The sequence below is a fragment of the Phacochoerus africanus genome, chromosome 1 (genome assembly GCF_016906955.1).
Source record: "Phacochoerus africanus isolate WHEZ1 chromosome 1, ROS_Pafr_v1, whole genome shotgun sequence".
NCBI lineage: Eukaryota > Metazoa > Chordata > Mammalia > Artiodactyla > Suidae > Phacochoerus > Phacochoerus africanus.
The window spans coordinates 11,678,278-11,694,210 of record NC_062544.1 but is presented as its reverse complement, the minus strand read 5'-3'; the positions used below and the strand labels follow the sequence as shown (position 1 = coordinate 11,694,210).

Here is a 15,933-nt window from a genome sequence, read left to right as displayed (position 1 = left end):
GCCCAGTCCTTTTTCTGGTTCATGAGTATGCCAGGGCTAGAATGAAGGTCGCCTTCTACCACTCCCGTGGTATTTCCATGATTCCATGCTACAACAGCCTAGGACCCAGAATCAATCTGCCCTAAACCCCAGTGGCTTACTCCATGGAGGCCTTTGCCTTTTACCCACACATGAGGTAAATGCAGAGGCACAGAAGCCCACCTGAATATTCACTGGATATGCAGAATCAGGTACTTGAGAAACACAGAATTCAAATCACAGCACCACTATTTACAGACCATGTGATTCTGAGAGTTACTTGAAAAATGCATCACAGAACATGTCAAAGAATGAGGTCCCAGTAAAGAGGAGCTGGTACTAATGCCACCTTAAACATGGCACTAAAGCTATACTCTTCACCTGACTGGAGGAGAGGGATTCTCAAAGTGTGGTCCTCTACAATAGAATCATCTGGAAGTACTTTTTAAAACAGGTTTTTAGCAAAATCCCTGGTGGTCTAGTGGTTACGGTTCAGCACTTCCATCGCTGCAGCCCAGGTTCAACCCCCGATCTGGGAAATCCCACATCAAGCCATCGCACTCCATGGCCAAAGGAAAACAAAAAACCCCAGAAACCTCTAGTGAATCAGAAACACTGGGGTGAGACCCAGAAGCCTGCATTAACAAGCAGGCACTCCTTCTGCATACAGAAGTCTGAGAAACACTGGATCAGGGCTGTGGATAGAGAGCGTCTTGCCAGTGAAAACACACCTGTCAACAAGAGCCAGGTGGTGCGGAAGACTCATTTAATACTAGCAATTTTCCGCTAACACAAGGGAAATGAGTGCCACCTACTGCCTTATTTTAGAATGCAATGCTGAGACTGGTTCAATTCCTCACCCGATAATTGAATTCACTCTGAAAAATGAATCAACCCTCAACGAGCTATCCAAGCAATGGAAAGCAGTGTCGGAAGGAGACATAAAACAGTCCTTACCTAGAATACAACTCTCTGAGTTCAAGGGCATGGAGAATTTTAGATAAAAACAGTCCTTACCTAGAATACAACTCTCTGAGTTCAAGGGCATGGAGAGTTTTAGATTAATATATCTAATAAACTCTTGCAATTTCGAGTTACTGCTGAAACAGTAAAGGAAAACATAATCCCTCACCCAGTAGCTTATGCCAACTGTGAAAGGAAAAACTGAATCACAGAATTCCCTAAAACATTGCTGAACTACTGAAATAACATAGAGTGAGGCTTATCTCCACCACCCCTCCCCAGGTTCAAGAGAAAAATCAAGTAAAATATTAAGGACAAGTTTTCTTATCCTATAACCTACTCAAGTCCAATACCAAAACTGCCACCTGCAGGACACTAGCTTGAAAGTTAACATTCACTTCAAATGGCCCTCAAAAAAGCCTTCTGAATTATATACTCTGTTAACTGTATTTAAAGCTGATTTCTCCTTTCAAACTGCAAATGCATAAAATGTACTGAGGCGGGAATTCTCATTGTGGCGCAGTGGAAACAAATCCAACTAGGAACCATGACGTTGCGGGTTTGATCCCTGGCCTCGCTCAGTGAGTTAAGGATCCTGTGTTGCTGTGAGCTGTGGTGTAGGTCACAGACAGGCTTGGATCTGGCGTTGCTGTGGCTGTGGTGTAGGCCAGCAGCTGCAGCTCCGATGGGACCCCTAGCCTGGGAACCTCGGTATGCCGCGGGTGCAGCTCTGAAAACCAAAAGAACATACATTATATACCCAGAAGCTCACAGGAGATGGGCAAAGCCTAATAAATATTCATGTAAAACTAGCAGTTGTGCTTTGTATTTCAATAATTCAATGCCAAATCATAAAAAGCACTGGTCTTTAATTTCTGTTGGCTTCAGGAAATAAATGGTAAAACAGAGACACTGCGGAGTTGGAACACCCCCATCAGAGAGCGTGCGTGATAGTCCGGTTTCGAAGCTCCTGAATATACTCTCTGGCGTGGGCGACTGCTGTCTTTGGTGCCTCACGTGGAGGTGGGGGGCCTTCCACCAACTTCACAAAATAGTGGCAAAAAACCTTCTCCATAATCCCAAAGCGACCTCTGCCGTGGTATCGGATGCGTTTCAGGTACTGGCCTCGCCCTGAGGTGGACTCAGCTAGACAGGGAAGAAAAAGAGAATTATGGGAAATGACTGTAACCACAAGATGACAGACAGCTCGATCGGCTGAGCGATTTCTGTCCTCGCCTCAACAGGATTCTAAGACTACTCGAGCCTGCTGGCTGACTGACTAGAGCAGACTCACCTCAAGGCGACCACCCCCCAAATCCTTCCTTACTAAGAACCAAGCGGTGGAGACACAAAGAATGAACAAGACCAGCAAGGGCCCTGCCTTCATGCAGTGCGCACTCCAGAGGAGAAAAACAGAAAATAAACGTGATCATTTCAATCAGTGATAAGCGCTAACAGTGATGTGACAGAGATTAATGGGGGTGTTGGAGGGCAACTTCAGACTGGGGGTGTGAAGAGGCCTCCTTGAAGAAGAGACATTTGATGCAAAACCAGAGAGAATCATTCATGCAAATATCTAGGGAGAAGGTTTTCCAGGCAGAAGGAACAGCAAGTGCAAGGGCCCAGTGGTGGGAAAGTGCTTGGCTTGTTTTAGGGAAGAGAACCTGCTGAATGAAGCATAGCAAGCAAGGCAAAGAGTGCTGCAAACAAGGGAAACAGATCAGAAGTAAAGGCAAGACTGCAGAAAGCCCTGGAGCTTGAGGGAAGACATTCTGATTTTACTCCATGTGCAAAGCCTCTGGAACCAATGGTTCCCAAGTGCTGTCCTCAGGCTAGCTACACCAAAGTAACCTAGGGAAAATATTTAAGAGGCTGAGGCTGATGCTGCAGTTTCCTGGTAGTCTAGTGCTTAAGGATCCAGCAATGGCACCCCTGTGGCTTGAGTTCAATCCCTAGCCCAGGCAGTTCCACATGCCACAGGCATGACCCAAATATTTAAAAATTAAAAAATAAAATAAAATGCTGTTGCTAAGAACCCATATCTGGAGAGTCTAATTTAGTATATTTGGAGTGGACCTTAGAAATTACATCCTTAGCAAACAACCCCTCCCCTGCCCAAGCAACTCTGATTCACAGCCAGTTTTAGGAACTCCTATATCATATCTGCCTCCTCCCCTCCCCTCCCCCATTCCACATCAAAGTTTGACCTTGTAAAATTTGAAGAAACCTTTTAAATAGAAGAAGAAGAAGTCCGTTCACCTATTCACTCTCAGGAAATCAGAGTAGTAACTGCCTTCTACTAGCCTAAAGTTTATTTAGTTTTACTTTTTTAGTTAATTTAATAGGCCTTTTTAAAAGGCAAAATCTGTAGACTACATATCAAATTAATCCACTTCAATGATCACCATTCTTTCATTCTTACCGTGACAGAACTTTACATCACAGGGACATATCAAAGTGTGTGCTCCATAACCCTCTAACTACAATCCCCTCACGAAATGGGTTTCAGCAGAAGCATCCGAATTTTGCCAAAGAGAAAGCTAAGGATGAAAGTGATTAAGAAAACTGCCCGTGGTCTCAGTGAGATAAAGAGAGAGCTACTGCCCTTTTATCAACCTCATCTACTGAGCACTAAAGAAGTAACTTTAATTGACAGAACACTGTAAACCAACTATAACAGAAAAAATAAAAATCATCTTAAGAAATAAATTTAAATTTTTTCCAAAGATGGGGGTGGGGAGGGGGGCGAAATGTGTGTAAGGAGTCAAAAGATACAAAATTCCAGTTATAAAATAAAAAGTCAGGAGTTCCCGTCATGGCTCAGCAGAAACAAATCTGACCAGCATCCTTGAGGATGCAGGTTGAATTGCTGGCCTCGCTCAGTAGGCTAAGGATCTGGCGAGGCCTTGAGCTGTGGTGTAGGTGGCAGACGAGGCTCGGATCTGACATTGCTGTGGCTGCAGCGTAGGCCAGCAGCTGCAGCTCCAATTGGACCCCTTAGCCTGGGAACCTCCATATGCCGGGAGTGTGGCTAAAAGACAAAAATAAATAAATAAAATAAAATAAAAAGTCATGGAGCTGTAGTCAGTCCATGGTGACCACAGGTAATTATACTGTATTACATATTTGAAAGTGGTAAAAAAAAAAACAGATCTTAAAAGTTCTCATCACAAGAAGAAAAATTCTGTATGTGTGGTGACAGATGCTAACTAGACATTGTAGCGATTACTTTCTTTCTTTCTTTTTTTTAGGGCTGCACCCACAGCATATGGAAGTTCCCAGGCTAGGGGTTGGAACGGAGCTGCAGCTGCCGGCCTACACTACAGCCATAGCAACGCCAGATCCGAGCTGCATCTGTGACCTACACTGTGGCCAAACTGGATCCTTAACCCACTGAAGAGGGCCAGGATCGAACCCACATCCTCATGGATACTTGTGAGGTTCGTTACCACTGAGACATCATGGGAACTCGCTGGTGATTGCTTTATACTTTATACCAAAATTGAATCATTATGTTGTACACCTGAAATTAATGTCATATTCAATTATACTTTTTTAAAAAGTTAAGTTTTTCCAAAGAGAAAGTAGCATTATACAAATCACTCTATAATGAAGTAACACCAGGTGCCCTGTATCCACCTGGCAGGAGGAAACTTACAAATAAGAAGAGGATAAAAAACTTCTAAAAAGGTTTTACAAACATGATGGCTACTTTTATCCAAAATTGCTACTCTATCCAATTTGAGCACCAATTTCCAAACACTCTGAGAATAAGGAAGACTACACCAGTGGAATAAGTATCAAAATTAACTGTGCAGCAGTACATAATCAATCAAAACACAAGGATCAATCCTACCAGGATCTATGGTAACTGTCATTTTCTTCTTATCTCTCCCAAAACACATAAGAGCACACATTCAAAACCTGCTTTAGCCATTTATTCCAGTTACTGTTTCATCCTCAAGTCATAAAATATCATCTGCCTATCTTTATACACATAATGCCATCATGCTTTTATGTCAAAACAAATATGTTAATTCTTCTGAAATACCAAGATTCTTTAATACTTTGGAATGGGAATATACAACACAGCCTGGAATTCCTGCTGTGGCTCAGCGGAAATGAATCTGACTAGCACCCGTGAGGATGCAGGTTCAATCCCCAGTGGGTTAAGGATCCAGCATTGCCATGAGCTGTGGTGCAGGTCACAGATGTGGCTCAGATCTGGCATTGCTGTGGCTGTGGTGTAGGCCAGCAGCTGTAGCTCCGATTCAACCCCTAGCCTGGAAACGTCCATAAGCCTCAGATGCGGCCCTTAAAAAAAAAAAAGATTTTGAACACAGAATTTGATTAAAAGAAGGTGCTGGTGGGGCAGAAACATGCATAAGAAGACCAAAACTACATGGGCTACGTGTTTTAAATCGCTAACTGTGTGGGCAGTATACCCACTGAAGGCACTCAATATTTGTAGAATTAAAGAAAAAGCATTAAAAGATCTCAAAGATGGAAACAACCTTCTAAAGATAATGCCCAAGATAATGTTCTTCCAAAGATAATGCCCAAGAGGTACCACATAGTTAAAATACTGTCAATATTTCCTACTACTGGTATTTAATGAGAATCTTGACATTTTAGCTTTAGAAACCCTCCCCACTTCTTCCTTCATTACTCTTAGCCCGGAAGACTGATTTACAAAGTCAGCCGACCACTTTCCCTGAAGTGAATCACTTCAGATGCCATGAATCACGATGCAGTGACATTTTATTAGTCCATGTCCACTTGTTAAGGCCTTTTCACAGAGTCATTAGTCACCATTATAAGTTGGGAAAGGAAATGACCTTTCAAAGTCTGTGGTCACGCAACACCAGGCATTAGTTTTAGACTGATGGCAAGCATTTGAAGGAATTACCATGTAATGAGAACATATGCTGCCAAAAAAGCATTTCCCTTACAATGTCTGTACTTCCTTATTTCAGGGGATGGAAAGAGCTACTGCTGAGATGAATTGGTAGCCAACAGTTAACTAGTCTTTCAAAGCTCTAAAAGAAGCCTATGGAATGAAATGTCTAAGCCTTTTCAAAGACTCTAAGAAGATAAACCAGTTTCCCACATTTTATAGGTAAGAATCACTTGAGTAATTACCCAAGACTCTCCCCGGGGGTTTCAGATGCAGTGAGTTTGTGAGGCCTGGGAATCTGTATTTTTAATAAGACTCTCAGGCAACTCCATCAGGGAAGTGTAGCAAATACAGGAATAAGAAGCCTGACATGTGGTCAGACACTCTATCTTCCTGAAGGCACTCATCTCTTTTCCCTTCATTATGGAGATCAGGCCACAACATATTAGCAAACGAATTTTTAAAATCATAAGACAAATCTAAACTTATAAGGCTGACTTAAGAAAAGAGATTATGGAGTTCCATCATGACTCAGCAGTTAGAGAACCCAACTAGCATGAGGAAGCAGGCTGGATCCCTGGCCTTGCTTAGTGGTTAAGGACCCGGTGTTGCCATGGGCTGTGGTGTAGGTCGCAGATACAGCTCCAATCTTGCATTGCTATGGCTGTGGCATGGGCTGGTGGCTACAGCTCCGATTTGACCCCTAGCCTGGGAACCTCCACATGCCATGGGTGCAGCCCTAAAAAGAAAAAAAGACACCCCCCCCCAAAAAAAAGAAAGAAAAAGGAAAGAGATTATGAACACTGAACTAGATGACAAGAAGGTGCAGGTGAGGCAGAAATGGACACAAGGAGACCAAGAAAACAAAGACTCGCTCCCAATGGACTGGTTATGTTGATTTTTTTTTCCTCTTTTTTTTTTTTTTTTTTTACGGCCACACCCACAGCATATGGAAGTCCCCAGGCCAGGGACTGAATCTGAGCCATAGCTGTGACCTAAGCTACAGCTGCAGCAATGCTGGACACTTTAAGCCACTGCACTGGGCCAAGGAGAAAAACCACACCACAGCAACCTGAGCCACTGCTATCAGATTCTTAACCCCCTGCGCCACAGTGAGAACTCCTGGTTAAACTGATTTTTGCTTGAAGGCGACACTGAACTTTGCCCCTTCATTTGGGAAGACAAGATGAAGCTCCTCACCCTATCTCTCTACACTACAATTACTGAAACAGATTTAAGGACAAATTCTATTTCACTTGCCTCTGAACTCCATTATGAAATATTGTCTATCAGCTAAGAAGTCAATATTCCTATGAAATTGTGTAAAATTAAGTTTGATTTGATATTCAGGCATAGAGCAGGAAAGGTCACCAAGAACTTTTAAGCAAATGGTCTTGCTCTTTATCCACTTCATCTCTTCCCATGACTCTGGGTCCTCCCAGCCTTATTTATTCATGATGCTCCCAGAAGAAAACACTTATGATTAACTACTGTGGCCTGAATCTTTTGAATTTGCCATTTTGATTTCCCTCTGCATCTATGCATGTATCAGAATATAATTAGTTAAAATGATATTTCAACTGAAAATCATAACTCCTCTGAATTTTAGAAACAAGTATGCTTGCCAGAATCAATTCCACGTGAGCTGAGGTAAGACTTTAACTTAACCACTCCAGTAAAGCAGAGATTATGTGACAAAGTGGAATTTAGATTTTTTTTTTTAAACTTCTAAGTGTTGAAAGATGATGTGTGCACAGCTAACTTCCCTCCTAATGATTTAGCCTTTCCCCTTTATTTGGAGAATAGCAATTCCCCTATCTGGAGTTTAAATGTCTTTAGATAAAAAACAGTCCTTCTTAAATATAGGTTTGGCAGACTGGGAAAATTTTGCTTTTTTATCAACACCTTTGTTTGATAACAAAACTGCTGAGCTTGGAATAACTGCTGCAATAATTTTACTGTGGTGTTGGGGGTGAGCTTTGTAAGAGAGCTTTGTAATAAACACTGATCTCTTTCTAGAAAAAGAGCTGTGTGAAGGTATGCTACTAAAAAATTCCTTATATTTGTAGAGGACACCATGTCTCCCAAAGCATGTGGACTTACACTGATTTAATGTGATGTGAAATAACCATTCAAAACCAGAGGTAATGCTTCAGGATATAATAACAAAAGGGAACAAACACATCTGGGTCATCTGAGCCTTTGTAGGCCCCTTGGCTTTGATAATTCAACAGATTTTCCATTCTGATAATTGGACGGTTAACCTACATAACATTTTTTTGGATTAGGTACCTGGCCTGACACATTATAAATAAAAGATTTTTTTTCTTTTTATGCCCACATCTGCGGCATATAGAAGTTCCCAGGCTAGAGGTCAAATCAGAGCTTCAACTGCTGGCCTATGCCACAGCCATGGTGACTCCGGATTCTTAATCCACTGAGTGAGGCCAGGGATTGAACCCTCATCTTCACAGAGACATCAGGTCCTCAACCCACAGAGCCACAACAGGAAATCCCTAAATAAAGATTAAGTCTACCAGTGATCCTTTATATATCTCCGATGGGTTGACAAAAAAATTCATCTTTTAAAAAATCAGTTACATTCTTCCTTAGTCAAAACCTTTCATGATCTCCATCTCCTTACAGAATAGGTAACAATAAAGCGGTAACACTGTAACCAATTACAAAAGACTAATATTAGCATGCTGAAGGCTGAAGAGTAAGCTATTACCAGCAATTTTCACTGGCAAACACAACCCTAAGTAGTTAGATATGAAAGACTATTATTAGATAAAGAACTTGGCATCACTACTGGAAGACACTTTGCAAAGCTAAGAATATTAAAGATCTTACCTACGTACAAATTGGATCTGAATTCCACATTGTGGTCTCTCACTGCCATATCTTGTGCTTCTAAGAGAACCTTAAACAAGGAAAAGAAAGGCATTCATATGGCTGACCCTGAACTAAAACAGAATTAAATTTCTCATTTCTTGTTATCTCTATAATATGACTGCTAATCAGACCTCTTCCTTTTATGGTCAACTTTAAAAAGGGAATATCAAATGATAACAGTACTAAGGAGAAAGGGTACAGTATGCTTTCCTTCCTTGGACAAGAACTGCCAATGCAAAGAACACAGTCCATCCTGCTGAGTTTTAAATGGAATGCGTAAGCTATAAAGGAGATAACAGCACTTGCAGCAGTACGCTCAGTAATGAACATTATGTCTTTGAATCACAGACCTGTCAAAAAATTCAAGAAGCTCAAGAACCAAATCTTATCGAAAAATTTTAAACTTTGGATCCAAAATAACCATTAACAACTCAGACAAGTAGAGAAAAAGCATACTTGAAAATTTCCTTTAAGAATTATCAGGAGTTCCTATCATGGAGGTGCAAAAACGAATCTGACTAGGAACCATGAGGTTGAGGGTTCAATCCCTGGCCTCACTCAGCGGGTTAAGGATCCAGCATTGCCATGACCTGTGGTGTAGGTCGCAGATGTGGCTCGGACCTGGCACGGCTGTGGCTGTGGTGTAGGCTGGTGGCAACAGCTCCGATTAGACCCCTAGCCTGGGAACCTCCACATGCCTCAGGTGCGGCCCTAAAAAAGATTAAAAAAAAAAAAAAAGAATTATTAAATTTATACTCCGTAGATATTTGGAGTAAGTTAATTTCCTTTAAAACGCATTTTTAAAAATAGGACAATTGTCAGAAATAACAGAAATCAGATCTTTCACTCATTTAAAGATGAAGAATGTAGTACAAAGCTGGGTACACAGCAGATACTTAATAAGTGCTTTCTGAATAGAATTAAATACAGGCATTACAATAGAGTCTCTTAGAAGTCTGAATCCAATAATCTCAACTATTCAACTAGTAAACTGAAATGATAAGATCGATTTATGTGAAAATTAAGTGAAGTATGAAAAATAATGCTGATAGCCTCAGATGTCCTCAACCCAGTTTTTTTTTCATTTCTTCCTTTTTTAATGTTTTTTATTTTTTTGTAATTATTCAAATGAATTTATCACATCTATAGTTGTAAAATGATCGTAACAATCTGATTTCACAGGCTTTCCATCCCACAGCCCAAGCAAATCCCCCCACCCCCCTCAACCCAGTTTTTTGAAACAAAAACATTCATATGCCTAGAATGGGTCAGCACAAATACCATTAGCACATTTGTACCTAGTGAATCATCTATATTTAGAGCTAGAAGGGTTTTTAGAGACCATCTAATCCGATTCCACCTAGTTTACAAGTGAGAAAAATGGAACCGGACACGTGTCCTGCCCGTAGTCCCAAGAGACATTATCAGAGAAAAGACGAAGACTCCAAGTCTGAGTCCAGTGCTCCTTCCACTCAACTAAGTATAAAACCACAAGCTCTCAGTTGTGGAAGTGACACAAAAATCTTCTAAAAAATGTATCAAGCCCCCAATGATTAAAAATAAGATGGGTCACCTCATAGACTGTAAAATATAAATGACTATCTGATGCAAATAAAAGCATCTCAGGAGTTCCCTTCGTGGCTCAGCGGAAATGAATCCGACGAGGAACCATGAGGTTGCAGGTTCTATCTCTGGCCTCGCTCAGGGGGTTAAGAATCCTGTGTTGCCATGAGCTGTGGTGTAGGTTGCAAATGAGGCTCAGATCTGGTGTTGCTGTGGCTGTGGGTTAGGCCAGTGACTACAGCTCTGATTCAACCCCTAGCCTGAGAACCTCCATATGCCATGGGTGCAGCCCTAAAATGACCACCAAAAAAAAAAAAAAAAAAAAAAGGCATCTCGGGAAAAAAAATACTTAAACCACACAACATTCTTAAGGTATAAGGACAGTAATCAAACTGAGTACCCTAAATCTGAATTATATAAACTATGCATTTATACCAGAGAATTTGGTTTTTAGGCCAAGCTTACTAACACATGAGTGACAGCTATGTGCGCACTTGCAGCCAATCTCAGTTTACCTCTTTAATTATTTGAGCCCCCTTTTTGTCACTGAATTCCAACTGAGCCAAAGCCTGGTCAATAGACATTCCTCGTATCTAGAATTAAAGGGTAACAGACAAGAGAAAATAAATTATTTTACAAAGCGAATGTTCCCTTTTCAATGAAAAGTTAAAGCCTCACACAATCCAAATAACTTTTAAAATTAGCTAATTAGGAGTTCCCGTCATGGAGCAGCAGAAATGAATCCAACTAGGAACTATGAAGTTGTGGGTTCGATACCTGGCCTCTCTCAGTGGGTTAAGGATCCGGTGCTGCCGTGAGCTGTGGTGTAGGCCGACAGCTGTAGCTCTGATTAGACCCCTAGCCTGGGAACCTCCATATGCCATGGGAGCAGCCCTGGAAAAGGCAAAAAAACAAAAGAAAAAAAAAAGAATAAAAATAGGGAGTTCCCATCGTGGTGCAGCAGAAATGAATCCAACTAGGAACCATGAGATTGTGGGTTCGATCCCTGGCCTTGCTTGGTGGGTTAAGGATCTGGTGTTGCCGTGAGCTGTGGTGTAGGCCGGCAGCTGTAGCTCTGATTAGACCCCTAGCCTGGGAACCTCCATATGCTGTGGGTGTGGCCCTAAAAAAAAAAGACAAAAGACCAAAAAATAAATAAATAAATAAATAAATAAATAAATAAATAAATAAATAAAAATAGCTAAATGCAGGTAAAAGAGAAGAGTTTGAGAAGGGATACTACCACCTGCTTTAGGACATAATCAAATATTTTAAACTATAAAACCTGGATTATAATGATTTCAATAATAATAACAACAGACGTGACAGAGAAGGATCCAGGTTGGCAAGGACCACACTAGGCATTAAAAGCATCTCCTTCTCCTACAGAATAGATGTACTACATGTGTATGTGCTACTTTTTCTTCTCTCATATATAAATTTCATCTTCTGGGGAAAAAACTTAAAAGGCAACAGTTGTGAAATAGGTTGAATTAACTTTTATAGATATATAAATATGCTTCCTTCATTCTCTAATTGTAACCAGGTTCTTTTTTTTCTTTTTTTTTTAATTTAATTTAATTTTTTTTTGTTTTTTTTTTTTTTGTCTTTTTGCCATTTCTTGGGCTGCTCCCGCAGCATATGGAGGTTCCCAGGCTAGGGGTCGAATCAGAGCTGTAGCTACTGGCCTATGCCAGAACCACAGCAACGTGGGATCCGAGCCGCGTCTGCAACCTACACCACAGCTCATGGCAACGCCGGATCGTTAACCCACTGAGCAAGGGCAGGGACCGAACCCACAACCTCATGGTTCCTAGTCGGATTCGTTAACCACTGCGCCACAACGGGAACTCCTGTAACCAGGTTCTTGATGCTTTTGTTTCAAGTATCTACATAGCTACATAGTTTCTCAGGAGGTAAAAATTAAGCAAAATCACTCATCTCTAAGCAATCATTTTTGGGTTACCTACCAGAAGTCTTATCATGTAATTATACTCCTCACTTTTCTGAGAAATCAGGACAAGTCTTTTAGCTCCTTTCCCTAAGTGTTACATGGTAATGGTCATTTTAGCTTACCAGTTTTGCTAAATACCACATCTTGTCCTTGCTGTACTTTATTTGTCTTCGACAATGGTAGATTTCCTTAAAAATGGTAAGAAAAAAATTAAGCAAGTTCATCAAAATGACAGTAATACACTGCTAATATAGTTTTTACTTTCTATGCTAATAAAAATGCTTCCATAAGAAATAAAAACATTTTTAAGAATTTGGAGATTCTTTTTCCCTATACAAAGTTATATTTTTCCAAATTCTCACTATGTCATAAAGATTACTAAAGGAGAAACAGAAACTGTAAAATGGCTAGTTTGTGCCAAAAGTTGCAACATTTCTATCCAGAGTAAAAGATTTAAATGAGAGTATTTTGAAAACACTTCAAATGGCTAGCTAAAAGAGCAAAAGAAAAGGTACGATTAAAAAAAAAAGTTTTCAGTTAGTGAAAACAATGGTGAAGTGGACAAAATAACTATTTTCATAAGAAAACCAATTTCTAAGTGTTTGGTCAAGAGCATAGGCTCTAGCATCAGACTACCCAGGCTGGAGTCCCAGCTCTACCACTTACCAGCTACAGAGCCAAGCTACTTAACCTCTCCCTGCCTTATTCTTTAAAACGAAGATCATAGATCTGGAATCTAATATACAGCAAAAGGAACCTGTCTCCAGAAAAGAAACAAACTCAGGGACATGGAGAACACACTTGTGGTTGCCAAGGCGGTGGCAGCGGGGGGAGATGGACTGGGAGTTTGGGGTATAAGCAATGAGATCCTGCTGTGTAGTACTGGGAACATATCTAATCACTTATGATGGAACCTGATGGAGGACAATGTGAGAAAAAGAGTGTGTGTGTGTGTGTGTGTGTATATATATGTACGTATGTATGTACATATGTATGTGTGTATATAAGTATGTATGTGTGTGTGTGTGTGTGTGTGTGTATATAAAAAACTGGGTCACTGTGCTATACAGCAGAAATTGACAAAACACTGTAAATCTTCTATTAATTAAAAAATAAAGCTTTTTCGGCTGCGGCGTGCGACTCGGCTTGGTCCAGTTTAAGATGCTGACAAAATTCAGAGCTGGTGCTTAGAAGCAGCTTTTCAAGGAGGTATGGTATATTTGAACATGTGAAATATATGGAACAGAGGTTTTTGCTTTCTCTATCCCTTTCATGGTGGTGGTAATTAACTTTGATCTCTCTGACAGAAAATGGATCAATAGATTGCTAAGGATCAGGGAAAAGTTTGTTGCGTAAGTTTCAAGGGGTGTGTTCATGAGGAACTATTCCTACAGTTTGATTTAAGGTTGGTTTCTGCATTTGTCAAATTTCAGTGTTTTACTGAATGTAAATTCTTCAATAAACATGACTTAAAACTTAAAAAAAATAAATAAAATGATGATAATAGTACCTAGTGCACAAAACCATAAGAAGGATTAAATAAAGTAACCTAGGTAAAGATGGTACTTTACAGTGCCTAGCACGTGGGAAGACCTTCAGCAATGTTAGCTTTTATTATCTTTTGTTTATAGCAGTAGGCATATCCAATTGCCTGGTTTAATCAAACATCCAAGAAACCATCTACAGTTCACAAAGCACTTGAAGAGCCCAGGATTTTATGTGACCTAACTGTATGAAATGGGAGAAAAAAACATTTTGTAACTACAAATAGCAATTCAGAGAAATCAAGTGACTTGTCCAAAATCACAAAGCTTGTAAGTGCCCCTCAGGGAAGCAGAAAGGGCCTAATACCATGTCTGGCAGGTATATCTTTGAAGTTTCCCTTATGACTCTAAAACCCAGATTCTTTCCACTACTATACCACACTGCCACTGTAAAAGAAAAAAATTAGACAACATTTTCAAGGCAAATAATGAAAGAGAGACCTCAGAACTTTCTAACATTCTGACTCCTGCTGGAAATTTTCAAATGCCTCAGAAATAACAGAGTTTTCTCAAGTGGCCATCTTTTAATATGTAGGAGATTTCATTTCAGTTGCAATACAAGTTGACAGGCTGAAAATTGTAGCAAAAGCCCAATTATATTTTCAGCAATAAAGTGTCCTGCGGAGCACGGGACAAGACAGAAGAACTGTCATGACTGATAACGTTAATAAATAAAATTCATACATTCGATAAAATTTTTTACATAGATCCTTTCAACACTTGGTTTCCCACAGTGGGATATCTAAACCTGAATTGTGTATGATATCGTAATCCTGGAAAGACATTTGGGAAAAAGGAATCCCATGTTTATTCAGTCATGCTCTTCTAAAACTAAAAAGCTCCATGAGTTCCTGTCATGGCGCAGCGGAAACAAATCCAACTAGTATCCACAAGGATGCATGTTCGATCCCTGGCCTCACTCAGTGGGTTAAGGATCCTTCACTGCCGTGAGCTGTGGTATAGGCTGGCAGCTGCAGTTCTGGCTCCAATCTGACCCCTAGCCTGGGAACCTCCATATGTCGCAAGCGTGGCCCTAAAAAAGCAAAAATAAAATAAAATTAAATTAAATTATAAAGCTCAACATTTACTTGAGACAGGTGCAACACCTAAGGGGACTCTCTAATGATAAACTGGACAAAGTCTCAGTAAATAAATCTATTATGGCAAAAAGATAAAGTGACAAAATTGGAGGTCAGAAGGCCCGGTTAAATATCACTGCTGTTAATTAACCTACACAGTAAAATTAGGCAAAGTTATATTAGAATATAATGTGCAAAATAATTATTCAAATGAAGTAAGCCTAAATTATGAAACTTCTAAAGTAGTAACTTTCAAAGAAGTTAATTTATTTTTAAATGCACAGAACAACGCAAACAACAAAAAATGTCAGCTAAAGAAGGTTCTAGAGTCTTACAGGATCCACATTAATGACGCATAAGCCTGACTTATTATCAGTATGTCAATTAATCCACAAATTAAAAATATGTCTCTCATAGAAATGGTCATTTAAGAGTTCCCATTGTGGCTCAGCAGAAATGAATCTGATTAGGAACCATGAGGTTGCAGGTTCGATCCCTGGCCTCACTCAATGGGTTAAAGATCCGGTGTTGCCATGAGCTGTGGTGTAGGTCGCAGACGCAGCTCAGATCTGGCGTTGCTGTGGCTGTGGTGTAGGCCGGTGGCTACAGCTCCAATTAGACTCTTAGCCTGGGAAGCTCCATATGCCGTAGGTGTGGCCCTCAAAAGACAAAAAAAAAAAAAAAAAAAGGTCATAAACTATATATAAAATAGTGAAGTAACAAGGACCTACTTATAGCACAGGGAAATTTACTCAACACTATGTAATAACCCATATGGGAAGAGAATCTGAAAAGGAACAGATTGTATATGTATAACTGATTCATTTTGCTATACACCTGAAACTAACACAACACTGTAAGTCTACAATATTCCAATGCGATTTTTTTTTAAAGCTATTTGTTTTGGAGTTTCTGTCATGGCTCACTGGTAATGAACCCGACTAGCATCCACGAGGACGCAGGTCCAATCCCTGGCCTCGCTCAGTGGGTTGAGGATCTGGTGTTGCCATAAGCTGTGGT

The 15,933-nt window shown here is 40.3% G+C and overlaps 1 protein-coding gene across 2 annotated transcripts in view; it reads right to left on the bottom strand.

The window, feature by feature from the left end:
- Window positions 1–1,830: 1,830 nt before the first annotated feature.
- The window catches only part of MRPL22 (mitochondrial ribosomal protein L22), a 44,166-nt gene continuing 30,063 nt past the window's right edge, over window positions 1,831–15,933 (bottom strand). For both annotated transcript variants that reach the window (XM_047774618.1, XM_047774572.1), the window contains exons 4-7: window positions 12,413–12,478; window positions 10,852–10,929; window positions 8,732–8,801; window positions 1,831–2,127 (exon numbers count right to left, since the gene is read on the bottom strand). In XM_047774618.1, coding sequence (XP_047630574.1) covers window positions 1,916–2,127; window positions 8,732–8,801; window positions 10,852–10,929; window positions 12,413–12,478 — 426 coding nt within the window. In that variant the 3' untranslated portion in view covers window positions 1,831–1,915. The remainder of the gene's footprint in view (window positions 2,128–8,731; window positions 8,802–10,851; window positions 10,930–12,412; window positions 12,479–15,933) is intronic.